Source organism: Aspergillus brasiliensis (genome assembly GCF_001889945.1).
Source record: "Aspergillus brasiliensis CBS 101740 unplaced genomic scaffold ASPBRscaffold_12, whole genome shotgun sequence".
Classification (NCBI taxonomy): Eukaryota; Fungi; Ascomycota; class Eurotiomycetes; order Eurotiales; family Aspergillaceae; genus Aspergillus; species Aspergillus brasiliensis.
The window spans coordinates 696,355-722,161 of NW_027137453.1; the positions used below are offsets into that span (position 1 = coordinate 696,355).

Here is a 25,807-nt window from a genome sequence, read left to right on the forward strand (position 1 = left end):
TTTCTGAATTCCAAACTGTACCCTAGAGTAAAGGGGATTATCATTATTATCTTAATATCCTTCTAGTAGTAATCATACAACATCATCCGTCCGAGAAAGTTTCTCATCATGAAAAAGCCTGAATCTGAGAATAAATAGAAACCGCCTGATCGTACGTCCCATGGGAGGTCCAGCCATCCCTGCTTAAAATCCCGGACATTGCGTCCCAGAAATCTTGTAGTTCGTTCCAGCCTTCGCTGTCTGTGTAGTGTTTGTGGATTTCTTCGGGGGTGAAGTTGACGGGGCATTTTCTGTCTTTGACATGGTCGAATGTGGCCCAGTTTCTAGTTTATATATCTTAGCAAGTGTAATCATGAATCTACTAGGTGGGATTGAAGATTGCAGTACTTACTTCTGAATCCTGATTAGTGACTCGCGTAGTGGTAGTATATCCTCATCCCATGTATTTCCCACGAAGTGGATCGGATGTGATAATGTCTTGCCGTTTGGATACCGGAGGACTTTGTCGAGGAGCGGATTCCGCTTTGCTGTATATTTCTCGTAGAGGTAGAGTAGGATCGAGCTGGCGACCTTTTCTCTGAGGTCCCTTTGGGTATCTGGATCCAATTGCTTGAAATTTTTAGGTAATTTAAGTATCAAGTCGCCGTTGTAGTCGAGAAAATGCGGATGACGACCTTGTAGGAACAAGGGACCTGCCCAGGTGCTTTGCCAGTCTATGATGCTGGTGATATGGCCGCTGTTGTCGACGAAGATATTAGGAGTGTGTAAGTCTGTATGCCATAGAAATGATCCTAAGATGTCTTCATCCTGTGGGATTAAGTGAGGAGAGATGGATAGGTATCTTTGGAGAAGGGAGATGTGTCGAGTTGGATCATTTTGACTGTGGGAGGTGAATAAGGGATCATCTGGAGAACGTGGCTTTGCATGTTTCTTAATCCAGGAAATCTCTCGTTTGGCGAGAGCTTGTATGTAGTCTACCGCAGATGTCCCTGTTCCGATTAGTAGGGTAGCCTAGTAATAGGAGACCGGTAAGAGACGTACATGGTCCACGATCAATAACTATATTTTCTCGTTCGTTACTCCAGAAAGCTGTATCGACGACAGGTCCAATGGAAAACCTCTCGGCGATATTCTGCCTGACTTCATGTGAATAGCTATCTCCTTCGACGATTGCGGGTTGAGATCCAGGAGGTGCGTCGTTCTTATAGTAAAGGCAACCATATCTAGTGTTGTTAGAAACCATACAAACTTGATTCCTTAATCATGGTTATACTAACAAAGGTAATTTCATAGTTAACAACTTCTCTTGGACTGTCACTATATCCTTCATCGTCTGAACCTTACACTCAAGGTCCATATCCGTCCATACGTCCGCGAGATTGCTACCCGGCGCATGTTCCATGACAATGTACTCAGCTCCTACGCTATTCGTAGAGTCAACAGCCGAGTTCCACGCAAGAACCTGGGGTCCTGGAATGTGGAGTATATTCCTCAACTAGAATGCGAGTCAGATAACCAGCATGCACATGGCCCATTAGCGAGAGTTAAAAGGTGAAAACCAACTCACAAAATTCATCGTAGCAACCTCTGAAGCAGTTGTAAGAAACTCTGGCCCAGCATTCGGATTTGGAATCCGAGCAATAACCGTCTTCCCATTGTCCATAATGAGCTTGAACGACTTATTATATGACCCTTCCCCTATCTTTGCCATACTGAGACAGGATCCTGACGACGATGCTTGCATAGAAACTTTCTGCAGTTCAAGAATGTTAAATTCGCGGTATCTTTCTTCAAGTTGCTGCTTCTCATCCCAGAGCCATCTTCCACTGGTATATCTAAAGAAGTCTTGTGGGTTTCCGACGATGTTGTTCAGTTGATGTCGTTGATTGGAATATTGTCGGTTTGAGATGGGCACTGAGATTATCTTTCTTGACCATTTTGGTAAGGGAACTCGAATACTCTTCAGCGTGGGTGATGGTATAAGCATTCTCATTTCATGCGACGGAATCATTGAAGTAGGAGTATCGCAGGGAGCGCAGCGTAGACATTCTTGGCTTGAGTGACTTGGGCATTAGTCATCCACCTCATGCACGTTGTGATAAGTAGTTCCTCTTTTGTATGGAAATAAGTCTGGTAATTATACTGATAGTCATGTGCTATGATATGTCTGCATATAGATATCGTTTAGGTCACGGGAACCACTGTATATAGCAAAACTACAAGCTACGAAGCTGAAATGATATCGAATCTACTCTACCTCCACGTATTATCCCACCCAGCCTGCTCGACAACGAATGCGATAGCCAACTCAGAGAATCGAGCCATGTGCTGGTACATCATTAGCAAGAGTTTGAACAGCGCAGAAGGGTGGGCAACTTACTTCAATAGAAAAGACGCCCGTTTCATCGTCAACGTCCATCGTATCCTTGATGCCGTGTACGTAGGGGTCCATTTCACCCGGGAAAACACCCCCAGCGAGCGGGTTGCCTTCGGAAGCAAACGCAGCCGGGTAGTTGAGCTTGGTGTACGACATGTAGTCGGATCCAGCGTTGCTAAGGATTTATTTAGCACTTGACATGTTTCCAGGGATACTTGTGGTCTTACGGGCCAAGTTCATAGACTTCTGCTGGGATGGAGATGTATTCTCGACTGAGATTGACGGTCCAGTTTGTGAGCGCTGCATCGGCTTGGGTTGCAACAAATCCGATGGTTTCGGTGGCGTTCCGGGCAATAAAAGCTGTCATGTCCTATGCTGATGTTAATGAAAGGCGGAAGGCCAGATGTCAAATTTGTTGGACGATGGTAACCTACAAACTCCATCATGGCACCAATCTTAGCGCCCTGCTCCTTCTTATACCGCGCAATAGCTTGACTGCCCAGTAGCCCACCCTCTTCAGCCGCATACCAATGGAATTCTACAGGCCCATCCTTGGGCGTGTAGCCATTCTCAGCGAGAACGCGAAAGGCCTCGAGGATACTGACTGTGCCGGAACAGTCATCGTCAGCGCCAGGCGCGGGCAGCAGCGGAAAGAGATAGTTGGCTGAATCTTGATGCGCGCCAATGATGGTCAACGGCTTAGAGAAGCTGCGAACCTTAGGTTCGAAGCGTGCGATGATCGAAGATTGGCGGAAAGGATGGGTGAAGTATTCGAGAGAGATGTGGGTTCGGAACGGCGATTTGGCAATGATCTTTGGGTTGAGTAAGTTCCTATTCCAAGATGGTAGCTGTAGGGGTGGACCTACCGCTGCAATGTAATCATGCAGCCATTCGGAGCTCATTTCGCCGTGGAAATCACCGTAGTATCGGTTGTAGTAGGATGTCATGTGCTCCAGAACATCGTGCATCCGATCTGTCTCAATTTGAGAGAACAGCGGCTTGACGAGACCTTTATGGGACAGCTTGGGAAGGTCTGGAGGGCGTTAATCCAGTGATATTTACCATGATAACAAGAAAGAGGGACCTACGAGGATCACCGGCCGTCGCAGCCATCGCCTGCTCGGCGTAAAAGTCCTGATGCTCGGTGATGTCCACGAATTTCTGTCCGCGTTGGCGGAGGCGCAGCTTGTCGCCTTCGGTCATCCATTCCGCCTTCTCTTCGCCCCGAAGGTGCAAGAGACGAGGCTCAGCTAGGAAAGCTGCCGTTTCGGGACGTAGCGACACCAATGCAGCAACTGGGTCGGAGTGCGCGTCCAGAGCCGAGAGTATTGCCTCGTCCACGGCGTGTTTACCGGGTGTATTTGGTGCCTCGTAATCGGTGGCGAAGACTACTTGCGAGTCGGGAAGCGGATGCGGGGAAGCCAAAGCTGCTCCTGCGGTACCCCAAAGGAGCAGAAGCGTAGACGTTTTCATGATCGGCAGTCGTTGTATTGAGGATATTTAGGGGCTGGCTTACGGCGCTGTGAAGTCTGGAGAGTTGAGTGAGCCTTGTGGAGGAGGAGAGATAAGAGATAAATAAGCTCTCAGGCGGCAAGGGACGAACGGGCAACGGTCGGCCCTGTTGGCACCCGCCGGACTCCGGAACCGCGCCATTTGCTGGGCGCCATCACTGTATTTTGGGGAGGTTTGGTGCCTGTCAGTTCATTGCTTATCGGTGGATCCAACCACCAGAAGTCAATAATGCCACTATTTGGCGCGATCACCTCAAAAAATGACTCATTTTCGTTATAAGTTTCTTTGTCGCATAAGCACTAGCCGTATGGCGTCTTGATTCACCATCGATCGTTTGGTTTTGCCATCGCCCTGCTGCAAGTCCTGGAGTGACTTGCAGTTAGTACTAGCCAACTTACTCTGAAATTGCGGTAGTAATAATTTCAATAGATGGAGATCAAATTCGAAAGCCGCTCAAGCCCATCAATGGCTCCAAACATGGAGCTAATGAAAGGGTTATGTTATTCATATTATGGGTTGCTCGGTAGATTATCTGATCGTATGCGAGAAATGCTCTGCGTTCCCTGATTGCTCGAACATCAGGCTTATCAGAGAAAGTCGTTGAATCAACTACCTTCCTTCTATCATCGATCTCACGGTGTGTCTATGAAGGGGCCTGCTATTCCAATTTCTCTCCTTGCAATGTGAAATCTATTGTAATACTACGGAGTACACGCACTCCCTCAAGACCAGCTAAATCCCGACGGTGGCCGGCATTGCACAGGGCCTTGACTCCGCCACTCCACACGGCACTGTTTCTTATACACTGCTTCTTATGCGATGGTTACTTCTGTATTGACAGATTCTAGTATCTGAAGCTTGCACAAGTCACAGGCCTTCAAAAATTGCTCTGGCTTAGTTGTCGTCACAAACTATTCTCTGGATAGAGATATCTGTCATAACAACAGAATCCACAGGTATGAAAGCAGTGGATCTCCCATGTTGGTTGGTGGTGACCGTTTGAAGCCCAATGGGTACCATAGTTGGTCGAGCTGGAGCCATGGCACGGCGAGTGGAACTGCTGGCCGCATCCTCGGCAGACAATTCCCGCCTTCAGTTCATTGCACTCTGGGACACCACCATCTCTTCTCATCTCTCATCTTTAGACAGCCTCACGTCGTGCCTGTTGCGATACGTAAGTGGACCCGACCAGGTTGAGTTTCATCTGGCGGGTGGAGAGACTAACAGAAGCTAACGGTAGTGCCTCTTCTCCCCTCCGATCGGCCCCTCTCGTCCTCGCTGCTGAACTCCCCGATCTCTCACCGCATCCAGGGGCTGGGGAGCATTGAGCAATTGCTGCCCGTCTTGATCCCGACCTCATCTGTGCTCCCTGCTCTTTTCATAAGTTGACTCATCATGTCGCGAATGTGGGAGGTCGATCCGGAGACCAGGGCCAAGGTATGCCATCATCGCCCCTCCATCTCCTGTTTCTGCCACAGCCGCGTCGACGTCTGAGGCCTTGACAACACACGCTGACTTCCCCGGATCTGTTCTTCTCCTCTAGCTCCTCCAGTTTTCCAAATCCAATGGCAACGATAAGTGCTGCGACTGCGGCGCCCCTTCGCCTCAATGGGTATGACAGTTCTCTATCCTTAGACGTGCGCAGCACTGTCGCCACGATCCGCACAACCGTACTTTTATGACTTTACGTCCACCGTACAGCAGCACTAACACCCACTCTACATCTAGGCGTCCCCGAAGTTTGGCACCTTCATCTGTCTAAACTGCGCCGGCACCCACCGCGGTCTAGGCGTCCACATCTCCTTCGTCCGCTCCATCACCATGGACGCCTTCAAGACTTCTGAGATTCTCCGCATGGAACACGGTGGCAATGAGCCCTGGAAGGATTTCTTCGATTCCCACCCCATTACGCAATCCGAAGGTCGCACATTCGAAGACTCCACCATAAAAGAAAGATACGAGGGCGAAGTCGGCGAGGAGTGGAAAGAGAGGCTCTCTGCGAAGGCCGAAGGAAGAGAATACGTCCCGGGCCAACCGAAACCGCAACCACCGAAGAACAAGGAGCCAACATCCCGATCGAGCACGCCCCTTGCGGTGCGGGGCGGATCCCCGGCATCGCACGACGGAGTGCCGGAAATGAGCAAGAAGGAACGCAACGAGGCGTATTTTGCTCGACTGGGATCCGAGAACTCCTCGCGCTCGGAATCGGTACCGCCGTCGCAAGGAGGCAAGTTTACCGGATTTGGGGGCGGAATGCCGGTTACGAACACACCCAAACCATCCAGTAGCGGGGCGGCAATTCCAGGGTTCGATGACTTCCAGAAGGATCCCATGGGTGCGTTGACGAAGGGATTCGGATGGTTTGCGACGACTGTGGGAAAGAGCGCGAAGACAGTCAATGATTCGTACATCCAGCCTACGGCGAAGACGGTACATTCCCTCCATCTCCTTTCACTATGTGCCAGTAATATGCTAACGACCTCCTCCCGCCATCTAGATAGCCGAATCCGACCTTGCAGCTCAAGCGCGCATTCACGCCGCCAACCTCGGTCAGAACATGCAACATGGCGTCCGTGGCGCAGCAGACCACTTCCATCGTTTCGTGGAGGGACCCGACGAAGCCGCAGCCGCAGCCGCCGCACGGAGAGGCCGCGTTGAGCCGGAAAGAAAGGATTTCTGGGATTCGTTCTCTTCCGTCGCGGCGCAGGATAGTCACCGGAGAAACGCATCTAGGTCGAGTGCTATTGGCACTGCGGCGATGAAGACGGGGCCTAGTGGTGCTGGCGCTTCTTCGACTTCGTCTGCTGCTGCATCTCCTGCAACGACGGGCGCGGGGGGCGCTTCTTCCGCGACGGCAAAGAAGAGCACGGACGATGGCGGATGGGATGATAACTGGTGAAGAGAAATAGAAGCGGACGGGGTTTAGACAGAGTTTTGTTATTAGCATTCAGACAAGGCAGGGAGCCTAGCTGGATAGGTTGGGTTGCGTTAGATTGGTTACATTGCCTGTTTCCTTTTGTTGTTATCTGGCAGGAGTGTTGGTGTTGCATTGTGCTGTGTGTGATGTGATGTGACGAGATATTCTTGCATGGCCGTGTGCGTATACAATTATATTGATTGGTTTGGGCTGCATTGTACATTGAATGGTTATAGAACCCAAGTCCAGTCCCATAATACCCATACGGTAGGAATATGCATTTTCATGAAAGACATGCACGTCAATGGAATAATCCCTACCAATTGCCCCGATGTGCAGTTTCCAATCTATCCTTCCGCCTAGTAGTCTTAGATACTAGTAAGCAGCAGGAAATGACACCCAGACTACGCATATATATATAAATAGTCTGACCTCAAAACACAAGAGAATCACTTTCATGATCCTTCATCGAACCCCCTATGTGGGTAGAACCACACACAAGAGAGGAATCAAAATATATAGTGTCTAATGGCAATGAAATCGAGTCAACCACCAGCACCAACACGAAAGTTCATCAGAAAGATACTCAAATATATTACTCGCTCCACGGATATCAATCATACTAGACCCTCTAAAAACAGGCTAAATACAAAGTCAAAAGCACAATACGGATATCGCACTAATCAATAATCTCTCGTGCCTTGCGCATCTCCTCCTCACTGGGCATATTCACAATCATCATGTAGACCACTTTCTAAACCAGTCGTTAGCAACAAGCATAGAAACAAGATGAGCAGCAAGCAACCTACTCGTTTCAACATCTTATCCAACCCCCCACCCACAAACCCCTTCGTACTCTGATGCGGCACCGCACGACCCTCCGCGCGGGCCTTCTCCAGCTCTTTATCCCCCTTCGCCTTTCTGATAGCCGCATCAGCCAAACCACCAAAAAACGACGGTTTGGCTCCCCGCGCAGACCGTCCCTCGATCCCCATCCAGCCTAGGATGGTGTCATCGGTGAATTTCCCCCCTGTGGCCAGGCCAAGTAGGGACCCCGTGGCGGCTTTGTTGGTGGGGTCTGCGTAGCGAGAGGTAAATTCGGGTTTGGGGCCCATGGCGAGGTTGCTGTTGGGGTTTTTGGCGATCTACACATAATCCAATTGAATTAGATGGGCTGTTACTAACTATATGGATGGGATGTGGAAGATGGTGGGGACTCACGAATTTAGCTTGATCTCTCTTATCATAGTACCCTTCAATCGACTGCACCGTGCGATGCACTTTATTCAGGTAGACTTGGTACTTCTTCTTCGTTTCGTCGTCGGGATTCAGACGGTTCAGATCGGGAAAGACGAGAGGGGAGAACTGGTCAAAGGTCGTGTTTGCGGTGGCGTTGGCTGTCTGGTATTTCTGACGGATTCGGTGGAATCCGGTCTCGGGGGTTCTGGCGGCGGTGATGGTGTTGTTCATGTCGAGATCGAGAATGGCTTCCTTTGATTCTGGGGCGTAGGTCATGAGCAGGCAGAAGAGTCCGCGTGGCATGAAGAAATCTCGGTTGACTTGGTCGAAGAAGTTTCCTGATCTAGATCCATATCTATTAGTACCTTTTATCTCTCCGAGATAGCAAGGGAAATGCACCTTCGTCTCCCATCAACAGCCATACCAATCCTCACTGCCGCATCAGCGACAAACCCCATCACGAACCCAACCGTCGGACTAACGAAGAATCCTCCCACATTGGCAGCCAGATTGATCACCTGAAACCACTGCGATCCGACACAGGACTTATTGGCCTTGTCGACAAAATCCAGAAACATCTTGTCATCGATATCCCACTTGCCCAGCTCGGGCGCATAGGCACGCACGAATCCTCGCTGGCGATTCTTCGGTCGACGTTGCGGCAGCACAACTGGATGTTCAAGCCTCGGGGGACTCTGGTCCGCAGGTCTATCGTAGAGACTGGCAGGGACTGGGTATTCTTTGGCAAAGGATTCCGCGAGTTGTGTACTATAGTCCCCATTGTCTTCTTCTTGATTGGTTGGGTAGTGTGATTCCCCGCGGAGATGTTCTTGTGCTTCGTCGAGTTCCCATTGTCGCTCGATGTCTTTGTCGACATCGTCGCATTCTCGGGAATATATGGATTCTTGGTCGTATTCGTGGACTTGGATGGTGGATTTTTCGTCTTTGGGATCGATGAGCTCTCTCTCGGTGGGATGAAGCAGGTCGTTCACTTCTCTGGACGTTTGTGTGGGAGGGTACATGTTGTGTGTTGGAGGATAGCCACTTTGTAGGGGGTAGCCGTTCTCTGTGGGAGGGTAGGTGTTTTGCATGGGAGGGGGACCATGTTGCCAGGGGTGGTAGGCAGTATAGGTTGGGGGATAGTTGCTTTCCATGGGAAGATAGCTGTTTGGCATGGGGGGTGGGCCATTTGACATGGGAGGTGGGCCGTTTTGTACTGGAGGATAAGTGTTCTCCATAGGAGGGGGATAGTTGTTGTGCATAGTAGGAGGATAGTTATTCTCCATAGGAGGATAATTGTTTGGCATTGGTGGCTGACCATTGTGCAGTGGAGGCTGACCATTGTGCATGGGAGGATAGGCATCATAGGCTGGGGGATGGTTGTTTCCCATAGGAGGGGAACAGCAGTTCTCCATCGGAGGAGGATAGCTGTTCATAGGAGGAGAATGACTGCTCTGCATGGAAGGACGACCATTCTGCACCGGAGGAGAGCCATATCTCCCATCCTCGGTATGATATGAAGGGGCCGCACTCTCAGTCTCTTCCAGAGGAGGCAAAAAGCCCGTCTCCGCGTGTTGCTGTTGCGCGTGCTGCTTCTCTTGTTGTTTCTTTGCTTTTCGGGCTTTGACGGATTCAGAGACGAGGCCGATGCCGGCACTGGCTTGTCGTATGAGGTAGCCCATGATGGAACGCAATCAAAAGGAAATGTTCTCAGTAAGTTGTGAAGTTGAATCAAGAAATTCCTTATGTTCAATTCAGCCCGGATCAATGAGACATATTTATACTACAGAGCACATCCCCTTCCCCTCCATGTTAAAAAGGGCCCCCAAAGGTACAGCCGATCCATCAAATAGTATTGACGGGCCGCGTGGCACCGTGTCAGCACTAGGACCCTGGATCCATATCCCTAATTGGCTGTATTATACTCGAAAAAGCTTTTGCTGCGCCTTTCTCCGCTGTCATAGCTTAACCGTAAGCAGTATCAGAGATGTTCCAGCTTATTATGGGTCAATGTGTGGGCGGTCTGCCTTACTACATGATAGGCTGAATCACAGGTAAGCTTTGATCAAAACAAACCAGATAATCAGTTATCCCTATCTACTCAAGTCCTTACTCGAATTATTTTGTCAAGAATGAGATATACACGAATATAGGAAGACAGAATATTTCTGATCTTATGATTATCTTTCCAACACCACAGTCATAGCACCAAATCAGAATGGAAAAGAACTGTCTATCACAGTGCGGTGACGCTGATCGAATCCTGCCCGAACACAGCCTTATCAAACTATCTATCAACTCGAAACTCAGCGATGATCCAAACCTAATCAGGCAATCGAGATGTTCGGATGTTAACTTCGGGGCAGGGGCCTCAGCACTAAGCCCGTTGGAGTTTAAGTACGATGAGTTGGACGCCGATCTCCGTCTGAGCCCCTGCCTCAGCCGCAGTAGTAGATTATTTAGTTAGTCTCGGAGATTGCGGGCATGATGTCAGGCCTGGACAAGAAAAAGATGCACAATCGAACATCGACAGGATGACTAGATTGTGTATGTGAAATCTGTACCAGAGATGACCATATTGGTGATGTCATGTGATGACATCGCAGGAATCCTGATACTGATTGTCATTCCATTCATGTGAAATGATGTTTATCATTAGACTAGTCTTTCTGAACCTAAATTAGCTAGCTATTCTCTTACCATCATATTCCGAGTTTTAAGATTCTTTGGGGTTTTGAGAGGTTTCTTCGGCTACTGGAAATTCAGGATGACTGTCTACACAGCGGATGTCGTAACTAGCATAAAAATGATTAGATGATTAAGGATATTCAGTATCAGCTAAAGATGTCAGGTGCAGAGCTTAACCCGAATCACAGTCTCACCGAAAACAGCTGCGCTATCTTCCTGCTCCTGTCGAACCATGGCACTGTTCTCTTGACACGTCGCAACCCGCTGCTTTGACCGGCTTCAGGTTCACATTCAGAGGTGGATTATGCCACACGATCCAGGCCCTCTGGTTTGAAAGCCAAACCTTGGGATCGGTAGCTCTCTTGAAATCAAAGTGGAGAAGCAAGTTGCAGATGAATAGCGACATGATGTATTTCGCCATGCTAGTAGATGTTAGTGTTTTTTTCTTTTAATATATCGTCGGCAAGGAACAGTAAACATTGAAATAATAAATAAGATCACAGGTGGGGAGGGTATGACTTACTCTTGACCAATGCAGTTAAAGGGCCCCACAGAAAAAGGCTTATATGCATCCTTCACGTCCTTGGACGCGAAACTGCTCTCCTCCGTCGTAGGATACCATCGCTGAGGAGCAAAAGTCTCCGGATCATGAAAGTTATCAGCAGAATGGAAAGCCGCAAGAGGAGTAACGTAGACAACCGTTCCACCGGCAACCCACTGCCCGGCGATAGTAGCTCCGGGTGAGGCCACCAAACGCGAAGGAGTAACAGGCACAGCCGGGAACACGCGGAGGATTTCCTTGATGCAGGCATCCAGAAGATGCATATCCCGGGCCATGGTCTTCATCGTGATATTGGAACTGGTGCGGAACCTTGACCGAACGGCATCCTGCAACTGGGTGAGAATGTGGGGGGCAAGCAGAAGATGAGCAATCAGCCCGCTCAACGCGACGGCACTTGTCCCCGACCCTGCGATATTCATGAGTGGGGCATTGGCACGTATCTCTTCTGCAGTGACGTTATCTGATTGGGTCTCGGTGAGAAATTGCACAATATCCGCGCGATACGATTTGGATGCTAGCCGTTCATTGAGTCTCTCGTCCGTGGTTGTAAAGTACAGCCGGCGCATTCTCATTACCTCACGCAGGATCGGCTTCAGGATGACTCGTGCCACGGGAAAGTCTGCCAGCGCTGAGATTACGGCGGCACTGGGTACTATGATCAGGGAGGCAAACGCAAAGGGTCGGTAGGTTGCGTCATCCAGTAAGTGAAGTGGCTCCCCGAATTGAAGATCATTCATCATATCGAACAGGGCCAAGTTCAAGTACTTGTTGATGTCGACGGGTTTGCCTGTGTGCTCGATCTCAGCATGAAGTTTCTTTATCAGCTTGTCGATATGCTGCATGATCAGAGGCTCCTGCGCAGCCAGTGCCTGCTTGGAGAAAGCTCGAGCATATGCACGTCGCATTCTGGCATGATCTTTGTTGTTGGCGGTGATCAAAGATTGAACATCATGCTCTCCTGCCATGGCCCTGAAGAATACCATGTTCCGGGTTATACCGAGGGGATGAGCCGCAGTACTCGAGTAGATGTCTTTCCAGGCGCTTGCAGCGGTGTAGCTGAGCTCATTGGGAGCCACGCGTACCACTGGGCCGTACTTTGCATGCAGCTTGGCCAATGAAGTGGCTGATCTGCCAATCAACAGTAAGGAGAATATAGGAAGGCGGCTGGCGGCCATGATACGAGGTCCGGGATAGTGCTTAAGAGGATGCGAGAACACGTTGTAGATAACGCAAATGACGGAGTACTGTTGTTTCTCGGTTAGCTGAGGAGGAAGGACACCACTGGGGGGTTATAGAGCTCCCACCGGAAGAAAAGCCCATGCAAAGGACTTGAGGAGAAACATTAGAAATTGGACGTCCATGATTATGGTCATCTTGCTTGGTATTTATTTGAGAAGTTACTGAGGTGAGGAGGTGAGGAGTATGTTCGAGGTAAGGAGATCCTGTAGCAGAAGGATTGGCTTTTATAGATGCGAGATACCGCTTTGAAATCAGACCAAAGAGCAGTATAACTTACAGTCCATGCACATTTCTCAGCGCAGTCCTCGGTTCCACTTCTCAGGTGATGAGCAGAAAGTTTCTCGTGGTCTCATGATTCCACCTCATGTGGTAGTGGAGACGAAGAAATTGGATAAAAGGCAGGAAATCAGTGAAGTGAGCCTGAAGCTAGTCAGAATGACAAATAGAGATCTAGCTAGGTAAGTTACGAGCTCGTATCCATGATAATGACATCAAATATCAAATGAATTACACCCGGGGAAGCTAACGATGTTTGCCGGATAGTTTAGGCCCAACGCAACTTCTTTGAGGTGATAGACCAATCCCTCGGACTGACCCCTCCGGCACTGCTTAGTTGGTATATTCCTACTAAACCTTCGAGTCTAAGTATATTCAATGGTTGTCGCCAGCATGTGTCTAGGGGACACTCTGTGATATATGCTTGGCATTGGGCTAGGGTTTTTGTATGCGTTGGCCATCCTTCGATGTACGCTTGGGCACTGCCTCGGATAAACCACGCTGAATTGGCTCTACGTAGATCCTAACTACTAGGATGCTTCCAAGGTCCTGATCGTATTGCGTCTTGTATGGCTGGAGCTGAGCTCGAAGATCGGATGCCTTGCAATTAAGCTCCCGCTTATCTGATGTTCCAGGATCATCCATGTGCTTATTAGAGTTGCTTAAGATTTCAGGTCACACATGTGGCGTATGCAGGCAGATCTAACTGACATGAACCAATAGCTACTGTGTAGCATGTTGGCGAACACGTTATAGAGACCAATGCAAGGTGAAATGTGATCTACGGCTCATGGCATGAGATGAGAGCCGATCTTCTGGTATTTCACACCGTTCATGTCAGTATGCCGAGCCACTGTGCCCGCATATTTGAGTTCTTCTCTCTTTGTCTACAGGAAATGTCTCTATAGACTAGTATCATAGGTATTCACTGAAAGGAAGTCAACTCGTGAATCACAACCACATAATATCAAATAACTTTCGATGTCTATAAATGGCGACTTGTATAGCCTATGAACCAACTCACGATGATGAACACCTTCGTCACACCAATCCCTTCTCACCATTCCGTCAGAAATACCCCTTCAATACGCCCCAGATGGGTCAGATCTTCTCGAGTGAACAGAATCCCACCGAGGGTGCCACCAGCGACCCACTCGGGGAGTTCTTTACGGTGGTATCCGCTTTCCTCAAAGAGATCTTTCTCGCTGTCCCCGATGTTCCAGACGACAAGCCCTTTGATGAAGAAGTCTTCCACCACTTTATGCGGTGTGGACTGCCCTCGGATGTCGTTTACAAGTATTCCAAAGGAGCCGCCTTCATGGCGCGGTGCTTCTACCCCCACCTAGACCGCGACACCCAATTATCAATTGGTGTATGGACAGCATACATCTTCTCAATTGACGATCTGTGTGAGGGAGCTGAGTTCAGAGAGCATCTCAAGGAATACCGTGCATACTTGCTGGGAACCAATCCGCCCAAGTGGGCCTACCTAAGCGGACTGTTCTCCTCACTACACGATCTCTGCGATCGATATGACCCCTTTGTCGGAGACATGATCCTCAAGTCCTCACTGGATTACATCAGCGTGAACGTCTTCGAAGTGGAGCACAGGGGGAATCTCAAAGTGGACCCTAACACCCGTCTGTTTCCCGAATTCCTGCGACAGAAAAGTGGAATCGGTGAGGCCTATGCGTTCGCCAATTTCCCCAAAGGCAACCTCGACTCCGTGTCGTATATTACCCTGGTTCCGGATCTGGCGGCTGTGGTGCCAAAACTCAATGACGTGGTTTCCTTCTATAAGGAGTCGATTGTTGGCAAAGAGCAGGATACTCATGTGATGCATCTGGCTGCAGTGGAAGGCTGCTCTCCTCATGAGGCGTTGGTGATGATAGCCGACCAGTGTCTGGATAGCATTCGGAGAGTACGTGCTGCCTGTATGGGTGATGAGGCCCTTTGGAATGTGGTGAATCAGTTTCTGCAAGGTTATGCGTTGTATCATTTGGAATGGCCCCGTTATCATTTGGAAGATTTTGGGGATTATCGGGAGTGGCTGTCCAAATAGTGTTGGGTCTATTATGTATTACTTGCATTGAATTGCGATAACACAAGGTCTATTTATGAGTAGTAGCAGACTGTATCATTGGGAACCTGCAGTACCTTGAGTAGTGTTGGACACTTGGATTAATGAAATATTCATGACTCGGAGTTATATGTTTAGAGCAGATGCAAAGACTGTAGCCGGGCAACTGTGCCCTGCGATGCCTTGTAGATACTCAGCGTCACGAAAGAATGTCAAACATGGTGTGACCGCGGGGCTGCATACTAGCGTAAGTCAATTGCTCACTTCTGATTCGATAGTTCGGATACTGTTGACGCCCGGTCTCCATACAGGAGCTTCTGTCAGTCTTCTAGAGCGAAGCCTAGACCTCGGCGCAATTGCCACGTTAAGTAAAGGTGTTTGTAAGGCCCGCAGTATGGTCAAGGCTGGGCGATCACTCAGTGGGTCGAGGGGACTGTTGTGGGTCGAGGGGACTGTTGTGGGTCAGGGCGTTGGATGTGCTGGGCGCATTGCAGCAAGACGCCATAGAGGCCAAGTCATGACTTGACTATTGCCGAGCACGGCGGCCTTTATCTCGGTTACAATTTTAAAAGCTTGAATCTGTAGTTTATCACCGGGCTTTAGTGCAAAGCAAGAATACGCAAGCCATAGATTGCAGACGGTCTGTGTTTGGCGGCAGAATAGTACCTGTAGGGAGTGAACAGAATATCCAACGCGACGAAGCATAGAAACAGCCTGCAGATCACGGTCATGTCTTAAAGAGGGGCAGCATACCTTCTCGAAAATTCCTTACAGCTGAAGTTATCAGACTAGAGGCAATGTCGCAATCGCTTAGGAAGCGATCTGGGGCAGATCCCACTTACTAGTTGAAATCGCCAAGGAAGGGTTTGCCGCTCACTTATGCTCCCAACCCTCGATGGTTGACTGGTAGACCAGCTCATAGTGATAGTTTGGAAGATTCAGTAATTTCACAGCTGCAGCATTTTGTGCTATGCCGATAAGGCGAGATTATCTATATGATTATATGGATGCGAGAATGGGTATGGATTATGAATTCGATCGTTTATATAGGTGTTAATATCTGCAGAGCCAAGTAAATCTCAGATTACAGTCGACTGGATTATTTACAGGTGAAATAGAAATTAGAGTGTCTGCTCCCAAGTTGGAAATACAACTTTGTTACGTAGTGAAATCATTATATGGTTCAAAAAACCGTCAATGTCACAGAATCCGCCTTCGTTAGTTAAGGAAGCTATAACGAGAGTGTAGTATACAGTCACCAGTCAGGCAATCAGCATGGGGCTGCTTATCAATATTCTGCGATAGACTCCACCTCATGCCACGATGCACAAGTTTCTGTCATGGTCATCCTGGAAGACCGAATAAAGTTTGCGTTCCTTCCACTTTCTCTCCCCTCGTGGACTCACCCAGGTTCTCAACTGTCTATCTTATTCTTTTGACTCTCACAATCTCAAAGCTATGCCCGGTCGTATTGGAGCAGCCAACTGCAGCCATGCTGGCGATCTTCCCACATCAGCACCAGAAGAACGTCCAGAGGTATCCGGCCCTATCTCATTCCAGGATCCATTCCCCCTCTGTCCCCAAGCAAGCGCTTTGCCAGGCACCGGAGGAAACAGAGTTACATCGCCTTATTCATCCCCATACATCTCACCTCGACGCAATTCCGTGTCCGCGGAATCCTTCGTGCCCGGCCAGCAGAGCTTCCCAAACAACAGCCTCCCCAAGACCGAAGAACAAGCCCAACTTCTCATGCGTGCGGTGAAAGAAGTCTTCCTCTTTTCCGCCCTTGACAAGGAGCAACTCGCCCAAGTATTGAACGCCTTCGTTGAAAAGGTCGTTCCAAGCAAGGGCACCATTGTATGAATGACCGCATATCCCCACTCCCTAACTTCGAGCAACACAAAACCATGGCAGGGAAGACACGCTAACCTACAACACCAGGTCATTACACAAGGCGACATAGGAGACAACTTCTACATCGTCGAGAAAGGCACGTTCGACTTCTACATAAACCCCGCCTCCACCGTACCAACAGCCACCCCCAGCACCATCGGCGCCAAACATGGGTCCGCCCATCCCGGCGATTTCTTCGGGGAGCTCGCGCTACTATACAACGCTCCACGCGCCGCAACCATCATCTCCACCGAGCCCGACTGTCTCCTCTGGGCACTCGACGGCGTATCCTTCCGTTGCATCATGGCGGAATCCGCATTCGCCCGCCGGCAGGTGCACACCTCGTTCCTGGAACGCATCCCGCTCCTGGCCGGGCTGTCCCGGCGACAGCGTTCGAGGATCGCAGAGGCGCTGCAGACTCGGCGGTATCGTGCCGGAGAGACCATCATTCGACAGGGGGATCTGGGCAGTGATTTCTTCCTCCTCGTGTCCGGTGAGGCCCGCGCATATAAAGCAGGGTTGATAGGAAGCGTGAAGACGTACACGCGGGGCGGGTGGTTTGGGGAGCGCGCTTTCCGGAAGAATGCGCCACGAGCTGCGAGTATTATGAGCGTCACTGATGTGATTGTTGCGGTCCTGGATCGAGAGGCGTTTGGGCGGTTGTTGGGTCCGGTGGAAGAGATTATGCGGAGTACGACGTATGAGGGGGTTGTTGATGATGAGGTGTTGCGGACGGGGTGAAGTGGGAGGGGTGTATGGTTTATGATGAAGTTTTGTCAGTAGAGATGTTAAGCCATTATGCACGATTATTTGATGCTCAATTGCCATAGAATGTTCCGCGGTTATTTGTTATGAATCGAGAAGGATGATGGGAGGTTGAAAGCATGCACAAGTTCCTCTGCTGCTCCAAAATACCTTTGCTCGGCGTATGGCTTCAGATGTAGGCCAGGCAATTGATTGTTTAACGGTGCTATCTTTCGTTTTATACCATCTGCAGGCTCTGGATATCCAGATGGCTGATTTCAGCATTTGGCAGTATTCTTGGAGTTTTCTAAACAATTTCTGTATATTGCCCTCCCGAACCGTATTAGAAAAGAGCCTGTATCTTTTTATGAAGAAGCTGTGGATGCTGGTGAAAATGCCTTCATGATACAAGTCCAGCTTAATAGAGAGATGCTAAAACCTCTATCGAATTGTACGCACCCGGTGTCTAGTACTCAGTATCAACGACTTATATAAACTTATAGCTGGATGTAGAGTATTCTCTAGTACCGTCGACGCTCTACCTCCGCGCCAAGGTATTACTCTAAGTAGTTACTCTGCCTGAGGAAAGAACCGTGGTTTCAACAATATTGCTGCTGCTGAAACCTCATTTTAGAGGGGTAAGAAAGCACTGGATACTAATGTAGTATATGGAAAATGCCGAAGTAAATTAATTATATGAGTCATAGCGTCACACAGAGCTTCGGCCGCGTGAGGGAGGCTTGACATTTGCTGTTACGAGATATCGGAGGAGACCACGTGGGGACTGAAAAGAAACTAACAATTGTTTAGACATTATAAACTCGGAAAGTAGCGCTTTCAGAAGAGATAGTGAGTCAAGCCAGAGTAGGTAGAGTTTTTATTACATGATCATAGGTCCAATAGGTGACGGTATCCTGGTCTAGAGGCTGATATCCCCAATTGGCCTTTCAAGTATTCATAGTAGTACCTTAAGGCAGGCCGTTGCTCGTTTCCAGTTACTGTTTGCAGATGGACGAGTCTGTAATCTCGGTGATTTCGGTGAGATTGGTAATTTCAAATCGTTCGTTCCGACATGAGCTTTTCTGCATCTCTCGCAAGAGGTCAAATGACTTGTGTACACCTTCATCTCATAACTACAGTGCAAGGCTTCACTCACCGTGACAAATCTAATGGGGAATAAAGATATAGTACAACAAGATAATTAACTGCCCAGGTGTTTCCGATGAATAGGGCTAAGTTGAAGTAATGGTCGGATTGCTAGGGAATCTGTCGCCATACCCTGGCAGTTAAAAACCTTCTAACTAATTGAAGACTCTGCCTGATGTCTTGATCGCTTTGCATTGAACAATCAGTTCATGTAATCATCAACAGCATTGTCTCCAAGGTACCGCACTCATATCTATGGGTTTCACACGAGCGCCGAGTGTGGGACAGATCTTGTGGCAACGTTCCAAAGGAATGGACCCGGAAATCCATAGACGCACTGCCGGCCCTTGTTACCTTGGTAAGAGGGCTGCGTCTTTCAATTGGGGCTGACCCAGGTACACGTCTGATGGGATCAGCAACTAGTAGGTACTAAAAAGACCAAAGTCTTTGCGGAGTATTAGCAACCTGGAAAGGGCTAGCTCCATCAAACTATCCTCTTTTGGGTAAGTATACACGAGAATAAATGCTGCGCCTATTTGGGATTTACTTCCAGGCTCTTTACGTATGGGCGATTGCGCCTAGGACTCCGTGGCCCCGGCAGGCTAGGTAGCCACCATCACCACAAGGGCCACTATGAGGAAGTACTACTTCCACGTTCTCCTGTCTGACAACCGTAGGCGTTCAGGGAGGGGTACTGTGTCTCAATTTATCAATCAGCACTAGTCTACTACAGGTTAGCCACACTTCTTGTATTGCCATACGTAGCGTCCAATAGGGATGGTGAAATTACACTTTTTGGAAGCCATTTCATGAAAATTTAAATTTCACTCCAAAAAACCGTTACAATTTCAAAACGTCACGTGATAGTAATGGATACCTAAGCTAAGCCCCAATTGGCTAAAATAGATCAGAAATAGACCAAAATATTGCCTAAAAAAGTTAGTAAATTTATAAAAGGACTAGCATGTTTTATGCCTTACAAATCCAAAAACCCGTTACATGAAATCTGACCAAAAAATAGTGAAATTTCATGAAATTGAAATTACACTTTGCAACCCTAGCGTCCAAATAACTTCCGTCGGCCCGTCACATCATACCTCCGCTGGCAGGGAATAGCCAAGCACCCGCCAAATCGTCGCGGCACACCTCTCTAGGCGGAAAATAAGTCGCATATCTCCGTCGTATCCCCCGAGCAAGTTGGTAAGCTCCCCTACCACTATAATATGCTAGTAGGCATATTAAGGTTTTGCCTGTAGGTTGAGTCAAGGCAGACGGGCAGACAGGTGGGTTGGAAGAAGGGAGGGGCTGGCATATGGCGGGGAAGGTGGAAATTCCCGAGAGTAACTGTCAAAAAATGCGTGTTTGGTGTCATTTCTTCCTTTCTTAATGGGTTCATATATCTTATTTTGGTTTCTTTTCTTTTCTTTTGGTTTTATTGAATTTCTTTTTATTTCTAGTTTCATTTCTTTTTGGGAAAAAGGCAGTGGCGGTACGGAGTAAACAGTGTAACTTACCTGACGAAGCTAAGCTAAAAGCACCACAACAGTCTACTCTGTAAGTTCGACACATCAGTTTCTTCCCTACCGTGTATTCTCAGACAACGTTGGGCAGCAGCCTGGAAGCGGGCGCCTGTGAAGAATAAGGGTAATTCTCATACCGGACATGTAGGATCATGTCTGATGGCAAAGTCCGGTCGGAAAGAAAAAGAATGGGATGCTTGATGTAGAAGCAACATTAAATAGAATAGAATTACAATGAGAGGAAAAGGAAAAAAAAAAAATGGTTTTTTTTCAACCCGTCCTTGACAACCTGAGTCCAGTCTTGCCATTTGGTAACAACGGCATCGTTTCTGCTGGCCAAGAAAGGATATAACGTCGCCCTCCATCGTGAATCGTGTCTCACATTGACTACTTCCAGTGGTTATCTGAGTGAACTTTGGAACTGACGTGCGTTCTGCAAGCTGCCAGGCTTAAATTCTAGTCTGTTACCAAATGACCGAGTGATTAGTTCAAATGCACTGCTACAGGATTCACTCCTGAGGCGCACTAGGAGCGGGTTCTGACATCCATCCGATAGTTGCCAGACGGATGGACTGTTTACCATTTTTGCTACTTCATACATTTTTCTACAAAGATCCGCCTGCAATGCTCCGATGCCCCGAGAGTGGATCGCAGCTCGGGTAGCCCAGTGATCCGGACCGCCGCACCCCATGTGCGGAAATTAGTTTTGTTGGTCGGGCGGTTCCCCACGGACAGTAGGTTAAAATAATGTCGCAGCTTGACATTTGGAATCCTAGGTAAAAATCTTGCCAAACCAAACAGCTAAACTCGCTTCATAGGACCTCAGAAGTGCTGGGTCGTATCTGCCTCTGTCGACTTCGTTTAAAATCCATGTATCGTGGCTGGAATGCCGCACCTTGTCTACAGTTTTCGCGACGGTATCAACGGACAGCCAATGCCAAGGAAGAAGCCGAACGTACTCCGGAGTAGTCAGCTCTCATGGAGCCTTCAGGAGTTCAGGGATCGGTCACCTAAGTTGACCTAACCGCCCGCGGCGGGGTTCAACCATCAAATGCATGGCTGATCCGCTAGGTTGTCCAATAGAGACCCACGGTAAGGTACTAAGATGTAACTAGCCTGTATTGGGCTAGCTGTGTCGCTGTCTATTGTGTATTTCCCAACGGAGAGTGTATCTACCGCTTGCATCTCATTGAGAACTGTTCTCTCTTTTGGAATTTATGGTCCCCTTCTTCCTTTGAATTTAGTTCTTTCTTTTCCTTTTTTCTTTTTCCCTTGGTCTTTTTTCTTTTTTTTTTTTTTCTTTCCTTTCTTCTTTCCTCAGTTTCATTTAATACCCCCTCCTCAAATAAACTCAGATAATTGTCGTGGATTTCTTCGTTTTGAAATAGTCTTTGGGCTCTGGACGGGGACCGCTTCCACTCAGTGACCTGCTGCAAAGTCTCTTTACCGAATGGTTTTATTTTACGCTGAAGTAGGAATCTTCCGACTTCATATTTATTCACTCATTCAAATTTTCATATGTTTCTTCCTCTTCATCTGGATCTTCTCCATCCCCATTCGAGGTACCTTCAACATGCGTCTGCCGACCTTCCACGCGGCTGTTGCCGTGATGATTGTAGTTAGCCGCCCATGGTATAGCTCGAATGGTGTTTGCCATCTTAGCAAGCAACCAAACGAGCAAAAAGATCTCATCCTGCTTGGATCTGGGGTGCGTCAACCAGTGCCAGTCCACCATAATCCAAGGCTTGACTAGCGCCACGCGGAGTACATTGTAATAACCGTCCACGGAAGCAATGCCATTTACTCTCTGCCCAACAGCAAATGTCTTAGAATCACGACGTGCGCTAAACCTGGACCTGTGTTCATTACGGTATCGCTTCTTATTACATACAGCATCAGGTGTTTTACTTCCCCAATATCCAGCTTTGGTTCAACATCCTAATTAGGTGATGGGGATGATCACCCCTTGACCATCTTAAATGAGACTCATCTGCCCCACTCGTTGAGACCAACAGCCAAATATATATGCCCGAAAAGTCGACAAGCCTGCTTAGGAGCCGTGGAAAGGAAAAGATCGGCATCTCAAGTCCCGTTTTGGCCAAGAGATTTGGCGTCTGCTGGAATCATTATTCCGGCAAGTACCGCCTGTCAGGACTCCACCAGTCTTTCCCAGAATGTGGCTTTCCTGAGGGTACAATACTAAGCCACCTGCTGCAGCCTGCAGTCGTATCATATGTCTTCCTAATCAGGAAATCGGGCCTCCATTTATACCTTGTTAGCGTAGGCACACGACCAGGACAACCTTTGCTGCCGCAGCTCCCGTGTGATTATTACCATGATTGATGACTCTGATAGGCGGACTGTCAACCTCAGAAACTTTCCGTTGCTTCCAAGATGTACAAAATGTAGAAAAAGCAAAAAAATAAAAGAAATGATTTATCTACATGCAGAAGTAAGTAAAACTAGCCGAATCCATGATTGGGAGACCTATGACTGACAGTTGTTACTACTAGTACTTACTACTCTGCACGGAACCCATCCTCTGCCTGTGTGACACCGGGCCTATCAAAACCCAGAACGTCTACATAGGCCTTCATGCATCCTTGTCGATGTTGAGCTTGAAGCGTGCCGTGTCCGAATGCCCTCTTCATTTTCTAATTCATATTCTTCCTTCAGGAATCAAAGCCTTCAGAAGACGCATGACCTCTACAGTATGTGTGTCCGATTCGCTCGTTTGCCCCCCTTCTTCTTATATAAACTGTCATGATTCCCACCTCCTTCACTAAATCACCCACCGTCACAAGTTGGTATTCTGCGAAAACCTCACACGCGAGCACCTTTTTTTTCTTTTCTTCTTTCCCCCCCCCGAAATCTCTTTACACGCGAGCTATCATTTTCGTGATCTCTCTTCCACACGCGAATCATTATGGCTTTTGCCGGATTAAATGTTGGAAATTCCAAGGACTACTTGAAGTTTACAGACAGAACCGCGGAGCAACAAGAGGGGCTTTACCGGTATGAAGGTATCTCCCCTCCTGCTGGGCTTGCACGCTCCAATGTCCGATGAAGAATATGGCGATAGAGAGAAGATTCGCGATACGCTCTATCCTGAGGTCAGGGAAGTATTGAAGAGGCTTACGGGAGCATCGATCGCTCATGTCTGGTCACATGTGGTAACTCAGCGTCATCTCCGGCCCAGTAAGAGTTATCATATGTCTGGCATCTACAAGGTTCGTGGAAAGCATGCGGACAATGAAGGACCGCTTGACCATGCTCACATCGGTAAGGATATCTACTTCATTAGAGTGCAAGGTGATGACTTCTGACTTCTGCCACTTAGACAACACGAAAAGCTGGGCTGCAGAAATGTTGAATTATACTGTAGGAAGCCCAGTGCGAACATTGCGCCATGGCAGAAATATGAATTCTATAAGTAAGTGATGCATATACTGACCAGTCTTGGGCACACTTGGCTGATGAGATATCCCATCTGTAGCTTGTGGGTGCCGTTACGCCCGGTAAGAAGCTTCCCCTTGGCTCTTTGCGATCAGCGCACAGTGAAGCCAGAGGATGCAATTCCTACGAAGCATCACAAGAAGGACGGGGTCAGACAGAACTACCTTCTCCGGTATGACCCGGCGCAAAGATGGTATTTTAAACACAACCAAAAACCATCTGAAGCTTGGATATTCTATCAGGGAGGTAACAGATTCGAAAGCAAACTGGGTATGCCAGCATGATTGTTTTTAATTACTTTGATTCAATAGCTGTTGCTAATCTAATCATGGTGTCGACAAAGGTGTCCCTCACGCGGCGTTTCGTTCGTATCCAGGCGAGATTCTGTGCAGTGACCTGCGGCAAAGTGTTGAATTCAAAGCCATGGTCGTCTTCTGAGAAGCCATTTATTACCGTCCAACCGACTACGAAAGCGATGGAATTTGGCATTTGGGACCATGCAGTACATTGATCTTGAAGCTTATGTTTTATGTTTCTACACGGCGCAACTGGAAAGAATGACTATCATTGATGGACTAAGTAAACGAATGACAGATGAGCTAGAATGCAAATATCTCTTTTTTTAGCTATCAATCCTACTGAATTCTCCAAACGTAAAGCTTTCGAAGTGCGTTTGAACCTCATTCACCATCTGAGGGGGAGCGACCGACTGGAATGACAATTCCACGGGTCGACCGTCGACCCTAGATCCGCTGGTACATATCCCCCAGGCAGAGAAGCAAGCAAGAAATTCAAGGCTTGGATAACACGATAGGATCGGTTCTGACCTGGTCGCTGGCACGGCTGTCTTTGGCTTTGCTTGAAGCTACTGCTGCGGCAACTTCGTAAAACCAGGGCTCGTTCGGTATTATGCAGTTAGTTTCAGCGCTCATGTTTTCCAGATATTCCCTACGCTGCTTTTCCGCCTGTCGCTTCAGCTCTTCAGCTTCGGGTTCGCGTGGGGGGGCCACCGCTGTGGCATTCGGATCATCCTTCGATGGCTGCTGTAGTTTGCGTTCATTAGCCATCATATCTTCGTCAAACCAGGACTCGTCCGGTAGTATGCAACCACTTTCACAACTCAGGTTTTCCTCATATAATCTACAGTGCTCTTCCTCCTGGCGCTCCAGCTCTTCGGCTTCGGCTTCACTTAGTTCAAGTTCTGTACCAAGCGGTGGTTCATACGATGGATCTGCAGCATAAGCCTGCCAGTCAGTACGCTGGAAATCTTGTTCCATTTGCCAGACGTACCGCGGCGCTAACCGGAATGATTCGGATGCGATATACTCATCCAAATGGGCTCGGCGTTCGCGCCGCATCCTGTCGGCTTTGGTTTCGATTGTTTCTGGTTTTGGAGTATTCGACTCATCTTCCGATGGCTGGGACAGCTGGTCGTCGTCGGACTCGGTTTCTTCTTTTGCTGGGGTCGTCGACGGATCGTCTGTTTCTTCGTCCTCCTCCGTCTTGCTGTCGTTGTTGGACTCAGTCGCTTCCTTTGCCGAGGTCGTCGACGATTCCTCTGCTTCCTCTTCGTCGGTCCTGTCGCTTTTGGGGCGTGGAGACGGGTCCGTGGAGGGAATGTCAAGGGGAGGAGACTGGTCTGGCTGATGTGGCTGCTTTTCAGCTTCAGTGGGATCGTTCGCTGGGAGGTGCAGGTTGTCCTTCATTAGCTGGCATAGCTTCGCTTCAACTTCCCTTGGATCATTGGTCGACGGCTCATGCTGATGCTCATTGTTCTTGATGGAATCCATTGCTGTAATCTGGAGTTTGGACGGCAGTGCGTTGTAATTGCTGCGAGGGATGGAAGGGGGGAGGCAGAATTGTGAGATGAACCTTTTTTTTTTTTTTCAGGGAGCTAACAACTATCAATAGAACCAGATAGCTTGAGAGATATTCACGGAGTCTTCTGATTCTGCATCCCCAAGTCAATGTCTGGAGGACAATGAGGTATTTATACCTGGCGAACGACTTCATCTGCTCCTGATCAAGGGGACTGTATCTGACCGCGCGATGGCATCTTCCTTCCATATGAACGATACCACAAGTACTTCGTAGTGAAATATATTCGAATATCTCTTTTGAAGGGTGCTGATACTGGGATACACCAGGGAAAAAGTCA

General features: G+C 48.5%; 9 protein-coding genes across 9 annotated transcripts; 4 read left to right on the plus strand and 5 right to left on the minus strand.

Annotated features, from left to right (window-relative positions):
- Window positions 1-33: 33 nt before the first annotated feature.
- On the minus strand, window positions 34-1,998 carry ASPBRDRAFT_184412 (uncharacterized protein). The gene is made up of 5 exons (XM_067620022.1): window positions 1,568-1,998; window positions 1,278-1,495; window positions 1,042-1,223; window positions 392-989; window positions 34-323 (listed from the first exon to the last, which is right to left on the minus strand). The coding sequence occupies exons 1-5, from the start codon at window positions 1,991-1,993 to the stop codon at window positions 107-109; spliced, it is 1,641 nt and encodes a 546-aa protein (XP_067475873.1). The 5' UTR covers window positions 1,994-1,998; the 3' UTR covers window positions 34-106.
- Window positions 1,999-2,003: 5 nt separating this feature from the next.
- On the minus strand, window positions 2,004-3,936 carry ASPBRDRAFT_46821 (uncharacterized protein). Its single transcript, XM_067625721.1, has 6 exons — window positions 3,466-3,936; window positions 3,244-3,410; window positions 2,812-3,189; window positions 2,605-2,747; window positions 2,381-2,552; window positions 2,004-2,328 (listed from the first exon to the last, which is right to left on the minus strand). Exons 1-6 carry the CDS (start codon window positions 3,848-3,850, stop codon window positions 2,254-2,256), a joined length of 1,320 nt encoding a protein of 439 aa, XP_067475874.1. The 5' UTR covers window positions 3,851-3,936; the 3' UTR covers window positions 2,004-2,253.
- A 1,348-nt stretch (window positions 3,937-5,284) lies between these two features.
- On the plus strand, window positions 5,285-6,788 carry ASPBRDRAFT_132959 (GTPase-activating protein GCS1; the record flags this gene model as incomplete). The annotated part of the gene is made up of 4 exons (XM_067618487.1): window positions 5,285-5,326; window positions 5,433-5,501; window positions 5,618-6,319; window positions 6,387-6,788. The coding sequence occupies 4 exons, from the start codon at window positions 5,285-5,287 to the stop codon at window positions 6,786-6,788; spliced, it is 1,215 nt and encodes a 404-aa protein (XP_067475875.1).
- A 593-nt stretch (window positions 6,789-7,381) lies between these two features.
- On the minus strand, window positions 7,382-9,727 carry ASPBRDRAFT_68158 (uncharacterized protein; the record flags this gene model as incomplete). Its single annotated transcript, XM_067628988.1, has 4 exons — window positions 7,382-7,560; window positions 7,616-7,951; window positions 8,028-8,388; window positions 8,445-9,727. The coding sequence occupies 4 exons, from the start codon at window positions 9,725-9,727 to the stop codon at window positions 7,486-7,488; spliced, it is 2,055 nt and encodes a 684-aa protein (XP_067475876.1). The 3' UTR covers window positions 7,382-7,485.
- Window positions 9,728-10,874: 1,147 nt separating this feature from the next.
- Window positions 10,875-12,668, minus strand: ASPBRDRAFT_159369 (cytochrome P450; the record flags this gene model as incomplete). The annotated part of the gene is made up of 3 exons (XM_067619447.1): window positions 10,875-11,155; window positions 11,257-12,539; window positions 12,600-12,668. 3 exons carry the CDS (start codon window positions 12,666-12,668, stop codon window positions 10,942-10,944), a joined length of 1,566 nt encoding a protein of 521 aa, XP_067475877.1. The 3' UTR covers window positions 10,875-10,941.
- Window positions 12,669-13,906: 1,238 nt separating this feature from the next.
- ASPBRDRAFT_33214 (uncharacterized protein) lies at window positions 13,907-14,872 on the plus strand (the record flags this gene model as incomplete). The annotated part of the gene is made up of 1 exon (XM_067623092.1): window positions 13,907-14,872. One exon carries the CDS (start codon window positions 13,907-13,909, stop codon window positions 14,870-14,872), a length of 966 nt encoding a protein of 321 aa, XP_067475878.1.
- Window positions 14,873-16,348: 1,476 nt separating this feature from the next.
- On the plus strand, window positions 16,349-17,524 carry ASPBRDRAFT_133389 (cyclic nucleotide-binding domain-containing protein; the record flags this gene model as incomplete). Its single annotated transcript, XM_067618516.1, has 2 exons — window positions 16,349-16,747; window positions 16,832-17,524. The coding sequence occupies 2 exons, from the start codon at window positions 16,349-16,351 to the stop codon at window positions 17,522-17,524; spliced, it is 1,092 nt and encodes a 363-aa protein (XP_067475879.1).
- Window positions 17,525-23,119: 5,595 nt separating this feature from the next.
- Window positions 23,120-24,160, plus strand: ASPBRDRAFT_68162 (uncharacterized protein; the record flags this gene model as incomplete). The annotated part of the gene is made up of 5 exons (XM_067628989.1): window positions 23,120-23,216; window positions 23,263-23,475; window positions 23,534-23,626; window positions 23,752-23,919; window positions 23,961-24,160. The coding sequence occupies 5 exons, from the start codon at window positions 23,120-23,122 to the stop codon at window positions 24,158-24,160; spliced, it is 771 nt and encodes a 256-aa protein (XP_067475880.1).
- Window positions 24,161-24,440: 280 nt separating this feature from the next.
- Window positions 24,441-25,439, minus strand: ASPBRDRAFT_33219 (uncharacterized protein; the record flags this gene model as incomplete). The annotated part of the gene is made up of 1 exon (XM_067623094.1): window positions 24,441-25,439. The coding sequence occupies one exon, from the start codon at window positions 25,437-25,439 to the stop codon at window positions 24,441-24,443; it is 999 nt and encodes a 332-aa protein (XP_067475881.1).
- Window positions 25,440-25,807: the final 368 nt, after the last annotated feature.